Genomic DNA, 13,239 nt, shown 5'->3' on the forward strand with positions numbered 1-13,239 from the left:
TATATGGATTTGAATTTACACAGGAAGTCTAATCTAATCCTCAGATGGTTAAATAATAAGAATTTGAGTGCTTACTGTGTGCTGAGTACACAGAAGTCAAAGAATTTCAAATTAAATACAGAAGAAAACACATGCCCTCCTGAAACCGTGAGACAAATTATGAAATAACCTGGGAGACTGCTTTCTCCATATTAGGGTAGAATATCTGAGTCACCTTAAATCCGAGACTGCCCCCCAAAATCACTTTCATTTAGCAAACTTTGCAATAACGCGTGTGTGTGTGTGTGTGTGTGTGGTATGCTTGAATCTCTAACCAGAAAACTGATTTCCTCAGCAGTGGTTGCAAAGCGACAGCAACCATTCCTCCCTCCGCTTGGGAGGGACTTAGCTGGTTTTGGGGTACCTGGGCGCCGGCAGAGGAGGGTGGGAGTGGCAGGCGGAAACCCGCTTTCCGTCAGGTTTCTCCGCTGGAATCCCTGCCTTTGTTTCTGTCATTACTCTTTAAGTGTTTTTGTAGGAGGAGACAGGCACCGAAATAGAAAGTGTCAAAGAGATGATGACAATGAAGATAAAAACAAGGCAGGACATTTTTTTCAGTCCCACCTAGCCCCCTCCAACCAGAAAGCCAGTGCGTCTCCTCTGGCGTCTTCAAAGAGCCGTCGGTGGGGCAGGAAGCGGGCGGTTCGGGCTGCGGGTGCTCCTAGGAGCGCGGCGATTTCCTCCGAGCCGCCCAGTTATCTCCAGAGCCGCCGAGCAGCTCTCCTAAGAGCGCGTTCTCTCCCCCACCCGGTCCTCCTCAACCCACCCACCTACTTCCTCCGGCTCCATACACACACCAGAGCGGAGCTGCCAAAAATTTCCACCCTCCGCCCCCCTCCCTAGCTAACTTCCTTCCAGCATTTCCTGAGCTGGATGATCCTAGGATTTGTAAGACAGGAAAAAAGGAAGGCGTGAGGGCGGGCGAGAGAGACAGGATGCTGGATTTTCGTCCTCCCCAAGCCGTCTGAAGACTGGACAGCGCGCGCCGGGCGGAGGACCCACGGCAGCCCCCCCGGGCGGTCTCCGCGCCCCTCGCCGCCGCCGGCTGCCCTGCGCTCTCGGCCACTCCCCGGGCTTCGAGAAGGCGGACCCCGGAGAGCTCGCCCTCCCTCCGAAGGGGAGGAAAACACCCGAAGAAGACACCGCGGGAGGCCGTGAAAGTCCCGGGGACTCCAAGTGAGGAAGTGGCAGTCCCAGCGCGCCGGCCCGCCGCCGCTGCCAGCTCCGCACGGCCTGCGGCACCGCGGCCCTGGAGGAGCGCGCCGTGGAGTTCAGGCTCCGCGCCCCGCGGGCTCCATGCGCGCTGCCCCGGGGCCCAGGCTCTCCCCCACGCCCCTGCGGCCCCCCAGCGCCGCGCCGCAGCCACTGATCTAACCTCCCCCCGGAGACCATCGTAGGCGCGGTGCCAAGCAGAGAGGGGAGGGCGAGACGGGGGGGCAACCTCTTTGGGACTAACTCATGAAGAACAAGGGTGCCAAGCAGAAGCTGAAACGAAAGGGAGCCGCCAGCGCCTTCGGCTGTGACCTGACGGAGTATCTGGAGAGCTCAGGACAGGATGGTAAAGTGCCTTCACCCCACCCCCCACCCCCCACCGCTTCTTTTTGTTTCAGAGCGAGAGAGGGAGACTCTCGTAGGGCGTGTTGCATTCAGTTCACAAGTTAATGTATTCCAGGCCTGTGCGCTCGTGGTGCTTTTTTTAAACAAAAAACATATATGATCTTAAGGTGCATAACGCTGCCACCCCGACGTGCAGAGGTTATGTCACTCCTTCCGTTTGTGTCACACTAGCCGTTAATGGGCGGCGCTGCCACCCGTCTGACCGGCTGCTCTGGAGGGTGGGGGGGGCGAGGGCGCGAGAGGTCCCGCTCCCAAACTTTGGATGTCGGAGGGGAAGGATGAGGGCTGGACCTGAAGGATGCTGTTCAGTGGGCTTCTCTGGGCACGTAATTATGACCGCCTTAGGTGTCCCTCCAGGGCTCTCCAATTTCGTCCGCTCACATCTTTTTTTATTAATGTGCTGGCAGGCAGGGGGTGCGGTGGATCCTGGCTGGGGGAGTGGTTGCACAAACATTTTCTGAATTTCTGAACTGATGCCAAATATATAGTACATCCCTCCCTCCCCCTTTCCAACCCTTCAGACCCTTTCCCTCCTCTGGGCTTTCAGAGGAGCATTTGGTGTGTCAGACAAGAAGAGTGTTGTGAAAAGGTCAGAGGGCCTTGATTTTAAAATAGTTTAGGGCATGTAAGTGAATAGGAGAGCCGCTCTGTTTTCAAGGTCAGATTGGAGAAAAGGGAATCCTCCAGAGTAGAGACAATTTAAACATTTGTTGGGGGGAGGGTGAAAGAAAACAATCTCGAACAGAGCAATGGCATTTGAGGTTAGAAGTTTTTAATCATAGGAAAGTTGGGGAAATTGAGCATTAAATGACTCCTTTTGTAAGGTTGACTGGCCCTGCATTTATCCATGACAAAAAGGCCTTGTCTTCAGAAACTTCAGTGAGAAAAATTCACTATATGCGCCTTGTGTTTATACATAGATAGATACAACAAAGCGGGGAAACTGAAGGGCTAGCTGGGCAGAATAATTCTGCCTCCAGGAAAGTAATCTCAAAAACTATTTGATTAGCTCATATCAAATGTGCATCTCGAAAACAGAGCAGTGCTTTTGTTTCTATTTCTTTTTTTTTAAAGACTCAGCACCACCTTGTAATTTGCAGTGGTGTGATATTCCTGTGGTATTCTTGAGTTCAGAGGCTGCCGTGTCTTTAGGACAAATGAATGGCTTAGTATTTTACAGCTTGAGAGACCACAGGTTTCAAAACTGCCTCTTTTAAAACTGGGACACAACTGAGTCAATTCATTTAATCCCATCCAGCAATCTAGAGAGGTAGATTTGAAATAACATCCTTGAATTGCTTCTATTTTTTTTGAGAACTCCAAGTATGCATCTTAACCACTACCATCAGGCTTTCAGAATGAAATGTTTTCCTCCACCTGTTTTTTAGCAGGGGGGCTTCAGGGTCTTGTCCGGGTTCACTTATGAATGTTCCCACCAAGTGGGTGTTAAACTCTGGGCCCTCGCTCCAAAGCTGAGAGGTACATGGAGGTACTTCTTAGCCCTGCCCTGTTCTGACCATGTCACAGATCCTAGGATTAGCAAAGAATCCCAGGGTTCTGTGAAAACACCCCAAAGGCAGCCTTAAACAGTTCCTCTTTCACCTGATTTATATTTTGAGTTTTCATATATGTTTTGTATGGGGGGAAAAAAAGAGGGGGGGATACTGCTTAAAGAAAAAAAAAAGTTAAAACCAGTACCCAGTGCATCCTGCCCTGGGGAGAAGGGGGGAAGTCCAGAGAGGTAAACTGACCTGCCTAAGGTCATACAGTCAATCATGAAGGAAGCAGAGGTCTCTGGCCCACTTGGCTCCTTTCCCCTCCTTGGCTTCCTTGTCTAGGCCAACATTCTCCTCTAATGATTTTTTTTCCCCCTAAATTGAAAGCAGACGGTCCTGCCCCAGAATCAGCAAGCTTTCAAGGCTGACATACCTGAATAAAGTTCAGCTTTGAAAGAGAAGGAAACTGACCCACTTAATGACCCACCATTATTGTGCCATGTAGGAATTAGGCTTGCCTAATAAGCGCTTATGTAAAATGAGAATAATTAGGATTTCTTCTCTCTCATATCTAGAATTAGTTAGGCAGTTGTCTCATTTTTTTTAGAGGGTAGCATCAATAAATAGTGTTAAAGCTAATGGTTTTCTCTAAAACAATGTGTCCTCCTCATGACTGTTCTGAAACATGCATTGGTCTGCCCCCAGGGAGGAAAAATTGACTTATTCAGTGCTCCTTTGCCCATGACCTTGGAAGTTCAGCCCAGAATGCTGAGAGTGACACGTAACTAGGATTTAGAAGGCTGTCACAAAACTAACATTGTGCGTGCTAAATCACTTCAGTCATATCAGACTCTGTGCGAACCAGTGGTCAGTAGCCCGCCAGGCTCCTCTGTCCATGGGGTTCTTCAGGTAAGAATACTGGAGTGGGTTGCCATTCTCTCCTCCAGAGGTTCTTCCCAACCCAGGAATCGAACCCCAGTCTCCTCTGTCTCTTGCATTGTCAGGCGGGTTCTTTAGCACTAGTGCCACCTGGGAGCCCCAAGACTAACATTACAGTTCCTCAAATTTTGGAGCTCAAGGATGGAATGAGACAGAAAAAACGGATTCAGGTCTGGGTGCACAGGGCAGAAGGAAAGAACAGAGATGTGGGGGATCCAAGAAAACCCCTGTGTCGGTGGGAGAGGGAGGGAAATGTCTGAGCTGGGGTACAAGACAAAGCTGGTTGGTGACAATTAAATGTTCTCAGGTCACCTGAACATGGGGAATTTACACCCCTGGACTGAGCACAGAGGAAAAATGTCAGTCACGTCTGCAATTTGCTGTAGCTGAGTCCTGCTGCATCCAGTTAAACAAATCTGATGGGGCAAGATGTTTAGGTGACATATAGGTGTTCATCTTTGAGCAGACGTTGCTTGGGGCCAGTTTCGTCTTTAATCTTTAGGACGCTGATGAAAAACAGAAACCTTTTCTTAGAAAACACTCACAGAGACACACACACACACCATATCCTGTGTACAGTTTCTGTGGGCATCCACGCAGATGCCGGGTTCAGATCTTGCTGTTGACCGTCCCCAGCTGGAGACAGAGCTGATGCAAATGACCAATTTCCCCCTTTTGCTTCTGTGGCCACTTTTCTCCAGCCTGGTGAGAACCTCCAAGAATGGGATGAAGTTGCTCCTGGCCAACGTGGCCAGCTTTTCTCTCACCTCACCTCCAGCACAGTGGCTGCTGCCCCAACCCCCAGCTCTCCCCTGGGAAACAGATAACTTTCTCTTCCTGTCTGGAATAGAGGGAGAAGATCATCCCTTCCTCACTGCTGATGCTGAAAATAGTAGTTTTCTTTTTCTTCTTTTTGACCACTGACTAAGAAGACCCTTGCTTGCAGCTATGTCATGAAAACCACAGCAGATAGCCTGCAGTTGGGAGGCTGTGGGTGAAGCCCTGTGAGACCAGCACGCATTCAAGAGCATTTCCTACCTCTCCCCTCTGGGCCGAGTGCCTTGGGTCTTCTCACAGTGCCTGGAAATGCTGTGGCCAGGAGTCAAGGGACCAGGAAGAGAGCCTTACAGGAAAGCTGTCTTCTGCCTCAGTGCTGGTCACACTCTCAGAGCTGAGGGCTTCCTCACTCTACCCAACAATCTCTGTCCTCTGACTCACTCCTGGGTAACCACTGTCGGGGGGGTGGTTTGCCATGATGGCAGCACAATAGAACTCTTTGGGGAGCATTAAGAGAAGTTGATGTCTGGGCCTTCTCTCAGAACAATTAAATCAGAATCTCTTGGTGCATGGGTATGTTTTAAAAGCGTCCTAGATGATTCTTATGCAGGAAAACTTGAGAACCACTGCTTATAGTGCAGGGATTTACAGATCATTTACTCTTTGGATAAGCAGCCTTGACTATTCAGAAGGTGCCCTATGAGTGTTTGATTAGAACATTGTTCATGAAGGTTTTTTTGAGTTCTTATCATGTTGAAAAAGAATATGTACTGATTTAATGGATGTGCGTCTGAGCAAACTCCAGGAGATAGTGAAAGACAGGGAAGCCTGGTGTGCTGCAGTCCATGGGTTGCAAAGAGTCGGGCACAGCTTAATGACTAAACAACAACAATATGTATGTGTGTGTATTTGATTTGAGGAATTCTAGAAGGTTCATGATGAATAAATCAACACTCATTATGAAATAAAAATTTCAAGCTTGATGAGAGTAAGATGGCCCTAGTATCTCAAAGAACAAGGATAAGGCAACGAGAACTTTGAGGTGTAGTTATTCTAAGTGTACTTCTTAGGCTAAGTCATTCTCTTACTTTGTTCATTCATTTATTTGACAAATAGCTATAAGGTGCTGTGGAGGTACGGTGGAAGAGAAAGAAACAGGCACCCCAGACTCAAGAAATTTACAGTCTGAGGGATATGAACAAACTCTCAGAAACCAGTGGCTCAATTTAACTTTGAAGTTAGTTGTTATAACTGAAGGAGAAAATGCAAAAGCTCTTATCTTTGATTAAACAGACAAGAAACCCAAACATAAACAGGACAAAGTCTGAGCAAGGAAGGTGAGTGTTTTTCTGTTCACTAGAAGATTTAACACTGAATGGAAAACCAGGGCAAGGGAATTCAATTGGCTTAGTGGTTTCCTTCCCAGCGTCTTGCCTGCCACATCATTATCACACCTTCCCTAGCTAACTGTCCATCCTTTGGGTTTCAGCTGCTTCTGGAAACCTTCCTTGGCACCTCCCAAGTCAGGTGCCCCCTGCTGGGGGCTTCCATTAGGAGTTCTGGAAGCATGCTGCCTGGAGCAGAATCCAGACTTTGCCAGTTCCCAGCTGAGTAACTGTGGAGCAGGCTACTTACCCTCTCTGGTTCTTCCTTTCCTCGTTTGTGAAATGGGGAGAAGGGGACTGACGTGAAGAGAAATGAGTTACTACGAGCAAAGCACATAGGGCATGCATAAGATAAGCTCTAAATGTAGCTCCCCTGGTGGCTCAGTGCAGAGAATCTGCCTGCCAATGCAGGAGACTCAGGTTCGATTCCTGGGTCGGGATGATACCATGGAGAAGGAAATGGCAACCCACACCGATATTCTTGCCTGGAAAATCCCGTGAACAAAGGAGCCTGGCAGACTGCAATCCATGACGTGACTGAGCAACTAAACAACAACAACAACAACAACAAATGTAGCTATTGTCATCATAACATTCTGGATGTGCCCTAAAATAACCACATACTATCTATGCCATGACCAAATGAATGCATGAGGGCTCCCATGAAACGAATAAATGATATGGCCTGGTAAAGAATCTGCCTGCAATGCAGGAGACCCTGGTTCGATTCCTGGGTTGGGAAGATCCACTGGAAAAGGGATAGGCTACCCAGTATTCTGGCCTAGAGAATTCCATGGACTGTATAGTTCATGGGGTCGCAAAGAGTCAGACACAACTGAGCGACTTTCACTTCACTTTCAGATGGGTTAATTAATTACCAAGAGGGACAGGAAGCAGATTGGTTGCCCCACTAAGCGGAGAGTTCACAGAGGGATTTCCCAGTGCCACTGGTAGTAGAGTGTCAGTAGACAGTGGCGGGGTAGCAAAACGTCAACCTGAAACTATAGGGCCCTGAGAAATATCTGAGAAAGATACCCTGTCACTCCCGGACCTGCAGGGAACTGAAAGAGAAGTCCAGTCCTGGAGGTGGAGCTTGTGGAGACAGAACAGCCACCTCCTGGGCTTGCGTTTGGACAGGCATCCCCAAATCTGGGCTCTCACAGTGAAACAGGAAGAACTAAAAGAGGAGAATTAAGGCTTTTAAACCTGAAGCAAACTAACTGACAGCGTGAAGCCAAACTGTAAGTAACTCTGTATGGTCTGGATGTGGCAAACAACCCACCCAGAGGATGGAAACAGCCATTCCACCTACGCACATCCCTCCCTCCAGCCCACTCTCCAGACCTCTGCCAAGAGCCCCTTGACCACAGGCATAGCCTTGCCCTTCCTCCACCCCATCACCACTGACAGCTGCCTAGATGCCTTCTAACCTCAGGAGACCCAGGCCTTTAGACAGTTAAGGAAACCCTTGGTCCTGTTGTCCCAGACCTGCCCTGGAGCCCAGTGGACCATCTGCTGGGGCAGAGGGAAACAGGTTGAAACTAGAAACACATTTTCCCTTAGATGATGCTGTGGGTGGTGGATTATCTCCCCAGTGCCATTAGAGCTGTGGTTTTTGATGCATTCTTTTTCTTTACCCCCTTAGTCCATTAGGCATCTGTGGGCTAGCCTGGAAACTTTCTTCTGTGGGAGTGGGGCCTGGGGAAAAACACATAAATTCCAGAAGCTGAGCGACCAAGGCAGTTCTGAATCACTTGTTGAGGACCAGTTGTCCCCAGGAGCCACCTCACTGCAGAAAGTTTCCTGGGATTTTGTGGCAGAGGGTGCAAGAGGAGGACAGGGCTCAGAGGCCCAGGACTCCATCTGGGGATGAGAGGTGACGCCCAGCTCCTCTTCATTAGATATCGCAGCTAAACATGTCTGGAACAAAGTACCGATAGACCCTCAGGTTGGGACTTCCTGGTGCTTCCTCCAGAGCAGGCTGCTCAGGGTGAGTTGTACCCCATCCCTGGTCTCAGGACTGCACTGCCCTCTGTGTGGTTCCTTCACACTAGTCTTGAGGCCCAGGAACATGGCTATGCTCGCTCCGTTGGTTTTCTGTTTTGTTTTCTTTTTTGCTTATTGCTTGCCCTGTACTGAAGCCAAGGTGGCATTTTCTCTCCAACTCATCATCGCACTTCTAGTTAACTTTCTTTTTACTTGCGGGTGCATGTCCCACCTGATCTGTTTCTTTTTTATGCTCCTACAACTGTCATGTGTCAGGTTAATGGGTTTTGGTGTTTCTCCCTCAAAGGACCGTCCTTGAGTCCTAATTGAGGTGGGGCCACAGCCTGATGGAACTTTAGGCCGTCTAGATCGCACCCCCGCCCTTGTCCCTCAAATCTGTGCCGCCCCCCCCACCCCACCCGATGCAATTTTAGGTCAGGCTTAAAATAAAGGATCCCTGAGGAAACATGCTGATTTCAGTTCAGAAGAGGACAAATACTGGTGCTAGATTGTTAAGAGCAGCTTTTTGATGGAAAAAGATGAGAATGTTAGGATACTAAAGGAAGGAGGAGAAAGGAGAGAAGGAACCCGGAAATGAATGCTGGGCCCCAAATCACAGCTACTTGTTATTTTTATTAGTAGAATTACAGTCTGCATTGTTTGTTTACTATGTGCCAGTCACTTGATACATACAAAGTAGTATTTTCAAAATCTGTACGAATTCAGACATTTTCCCCCTTTTTATAGCAGAGAAAACAGAGATCCGAGAGGTTAAATCACTTGCCAAGATTATTGAGATAAGAAAAGCAGAATTTAAATCAAGATCTATCTGACTCCTAAAGCCACGCATGGTCTTAGGCACAAACACAATTTCCCAAAATAGCAGATTTCATAATTTGACATTTATGTCATAGTTTTGTCCAAAAAAAAAAAAACCCTGCGAAAAGTGGCCTTTTCTCCCTTGCATTGTTCTTCCCCCGGCCTAGGTCTGGAATAGTAATAATAACGACTAATGTTTGCACAGCACTTCACCTCTACCTACTCGCTTTCAAGTCCAGCCAGGCCCCACCTTTTCCTCCCAGGCCCCTCCCTGACCACTGCAGCCACAGTCCTCCTTCCTTCTTGGAACAGCCCTTGCCTGAGACTCAGAGGCACCCAATTTAGTCCTAATTCTCCTCGTTACCCTGTTTTCTCGCTGGCTTTGTGTTTACAAGTGGCTGTGAGCTCTGCTAAAGGTGGGGCCTCGGGCAGCTCATGCAGACTGAGGAGCTCGCTGGCCTCCCCCAGGCCAGCACGCTGCTGATGATTGGTTTCCTCCTCAGGAAGCTGGAGGGAGAGCCCTTCTAGGAAGCTCAGGACCTGGGCCATGCCTGCTGTGCTGGCCTATCAGGAATCCAAGACTGTCCAGAGCTCCTTGCAAATAGAAACAGGCCCAGGCTTTGTGCAGGGCACCTCGGAAACACCACCTTTCCCTAATGCCTTGCCAGTCACTCACTGATATGAACCACCTTCTTGGTGGCATCTCAGAACCAACTGAGTTTGTGGGATCAAGTCTCAGGCACTCTTTGTTCTAATTCAAGTGTGGTTGATGCATACCAGACCTTGGGGCCATGCCCATGACCTGATGCTGGCCAGTATGATGCCCATGACCAACTTGCCTCTGAGGGCCCCTCACCACTACCCCCAGAGGGAGAGGGGGGATGGTCACCTTCCCCAAAAGCAGCTTATACCAGCTCTTGCTGTTACAGCAGAAAACTGTTTGACATATAAAGCAGCAGTCTGGCAGACTACAAATCTGTAGCTTTCAAGAATTGAGCTAATTTGTGTAATTACGCATATTTCTTTCCCTAGCTCCTTTCATGTTTTTATTCAGAAGCCATCTTATATGGGGCTTTCAATTCAATGCAACAAATATTTAATGGGACTCTAATATGCTGGACGCTCTGGGGTTCACAAAGATGGTCTCAAGTTGCTCTCAGCCTAGTGGGTTGTGTAAGATGGGGAAACAACCGAGTATGGAGGATGTAAAGAACAGACTTTTGGACTCAATGGGATGTGATTTGAGAGAATAGCATTGAAACTTGTATATTATGATATGTAAAATAGATGACCAGTCCAAGTTCGATGCATGAAGCAAGGCACCCAAAGCTGGTGCTCTGGGACAATGCAGAAGGGTGGGGAGGGAGGTGGGAGGGGGATTCAGGATGGGGGGACATGTGTATACCTGTGGCTGATTCATGTTGACGTATTTTAAAGTAATTATCACAATATTGTACTTATCCTCCAATTAAAATAAATCTAAAAAATTTTTACCCCCAAAAAAACATGTACTGAAAATGAAATGAGAGCTCTACAGAAGGTGCAAGAGGAGATGTTAACATGTGAGGCAGCTGAGTGAAAGAAAACTATGAGTGGGTTGTTTGTAAGGGGGGAAAAAAATCAATAAAACAATAAACATCATCTAACCCATGAGGAATGACGGAGATGTGGGGAGATAGAGCAGTTGGTTTCTGTAGACAGGAAACCACATGGTTTTGCCTGATACTTGTAATTGGTCACACCCTCCTGAGCCCTGGGGGAGAAGATGCTGAAACTGTGGGAAAGGTAGTTGAGAGTGACTTCTAATGCCCAGGGTTGGAAGGGGAGACCCTGTCTGGGTTGTCAAGCTGTCTTCAGTGGCAGTGAGTGACCTACCATCAGGAGAAGGCACTATGGCTGATCACAAGCGTGGCAGCTGGTTTGGCTGTGTCTGTGCCCTGCCCAAGAGCAGGAGAATGGAAAATTCTGTTTAAAGGGAAAACTCATAAAATAATGTTAACTGACCACCCTAATTATGTTTCCTGCTTAATCTAACAATGTGGCATAAATGTGCAACCTCAGTCTCTCCCTGCTGTGTGTCAAAGTTCTGTTTTGCCCCCATTTTATCTTCTTATTTTTTGGCTAAGCCATGCAGCTAGTGCGATCTCGGTTCCCCAACCAGGGATTGAACCCTGGCCATGGCAGTGAAAGCTTGGAATCCTAACCACTCGGCCCCCAGGGAACTCACCCTCCCCCATTTTATATATGAGGACCAACTCAGAGAAGTGAAGCAACTTGCCTAACATCACCAAGCTAGGAATTGGGAGAACCAGAACTCAAACCACGTCTGTCCAACATTCAATTCCCTTTCCATGGCTTTGTCTCCTCTGGACCCAAACCGCTGCAGTTATGCTAGCAGTAAATCTGTCTGATATGCAGAGTTCACTTACCCATGCACTGTCAAGGTGATAAGTTCAGAAGGATTTAGTTCGACTTTACTAAAACTGCTGGCATCCCCAGTTTTTCAAAGTCAAACATGTAGGTTCCAAATGGCAGGATTCTAAACAGAGAGCATGCCCTGTTACCATAAGTAGCCCCTTCCACCACTGCTTTCCCATCTGTTTCCTGCATGCTGAGTATTATTGGGAAACAATGATGTCAACTCTTCCATATAAATCTACACCTCCCTGCTCGCCCCTCCCCTACAATGCATATTTTTGTTCCTCTTTCTGGCTTTTGTCTTACTGTTCTGTTCTTTAAGACTCACGCTTTTTGGCGTCTATTGTTGGCTTTCTTTTTAATAAGTTTTAGCTATTTAAGCTGCATTGTGGCCTTCAAAGTGCACATGCTTTCTTGGGTCCATATTTGGAAAAGCCTTTGTTTGGCTAACAGCTAGAGTATGGGCCTGTTGTTAGTGAAGAGAAGCCATTTTGCTTTCTGGAAAAGCAGAAGCTGGATGCAGGGCTCTGAATCTGGCTCTGACCCGAGGGCCCAGACCCCACTTAGGGGCTCTCGGGGGCTGCATTTAGCTGTTGGACCCTGGGCACAGAGCCTGCAGCTGAACATACCCACTGAGTAATCTGTATTCCCTCACCCAAACAAGACTTGGTTTCTTCAGTTCCCCCATTTTTTTTTACTGCCCCTAAAGTCAACTTTGTTTCAGAAGGGAATGGGGGCGCTCTTCTGGAGGCAGGTGGGAGGGAACAGTGTGAGTTGTGAATTCTGGGTTCAGGAGTTCTGGACCTCTCTTTTTAAGGCTCTGGCAATGATACTCAAACTCCACCTGGCGTTAAGTTTGACTAAAATTGTAGTGTTTACTTTTAAAGTTTAATTTCATTTAAAATTTAGTTAAAATTTTAATAAAAAAGTTTAAAAATATTGGTCAAATTTTAGTGCACTGTTAGGACACTATAAAGATTGTTAGAGATACTCCTTTAATTCCCTTTTGAGCTCCTTGAAACAAAATAGACCTGTAGCAAAAGTTTCAGATGGGTGTTTGTGTGGGTCCTGCAGGATCTGGGTCTGTGGAGAACATGTGATTCCTCAGAATGAGTTCTGCAGAGACAGGGCTGCCAGCTATAAGTGCGCCGGCAGGTCGGTGTTCTGAGGTCAGCCCCTCAGAGACTCTGCTCTTGGAGGTCTGAGACGGGACCTAGGAATCCACATTTTTTAAGATGAGCTCCAGTTGATTGTGGTATCTTTGGCCTACTGATCTCATTCTGACTAGCTTGTAAAAAGAAGCAGCTAAGTGAAACCACATGATTTTTATTTTTTTCTTGTTACACTTTTTATATTGCCCCAAATTTCAACAGTGAACATGTATTTTTTACTACTTAAATTGAGAGGAAAAATCTTTTAAAACTATGATGGGAATGGGGTATCTTGATTCATTGAATTTTTCATGAAGCCATTTTGTTCCACTCCTTATTTAAAAGAATAATCTTCATAAAGTCTCAGTTTGGTTTCCTGCCTTGATAGATGCAGGCTCATGAAATCAGTTAACCTCTCTGAGAAGCAAAGCATGTAGCAAAGTGGTTAGTGTGTGGCTTTTATGCTGAGAGTCTGCCTTGGTTCAAATCTCAGCTCTACCCCATGCTAGTTTTGTGATTATGGATAGGTTACCAAACCTCTCTGTGCCTCAGGTTTCCTCATCTATAAAATGGGGTTGTGAGAATAAAAGTGTGTATCACACAGGGTCATTG

General features: G+C 47.4%; 1 protein-coding gene across 1 annotated transcript in view; it reads left to right on the forward strand.

Moving 5' to 3' along the window:
• The first annotated feature begins 720 nt into the window (after positions 1-720).
• The window catches only part of ARHGAP31 (Rho GTPase activating protein 31), a 119,730-nt gene continuing 107,211 nt past the window's right edge, over positions 721-13,239 (forward strand). The window contains exon 1 of the mRNA XM_020891750.2: positions 721-1,597. Coding sequence (XP_020747409.2) covers positions 1,498-1,597 — 100 coding nt within the window. The 5' untranslated portion in view covers positions 721-1,497. The remainder of the gene's footprint in view (positions 1,598-13,239) is intronic.

Source organism: Odocoileus virginianus, chromosome 4 (assembly GCF_023699985.2).
Source record: "Odocoileus virginianus isolate 20LAN1187 ecotype Illinois chromosome 4, Ovbor_1.2, whole genome shotgun sequence".
In the NCBI taxonomy this organism is placed as follows: Eukaryota; Metazoa; Chordata; class Mammalia; order Artiodactyla; family Cervidae; genus Odocoileus; species Odocoileus virginianus.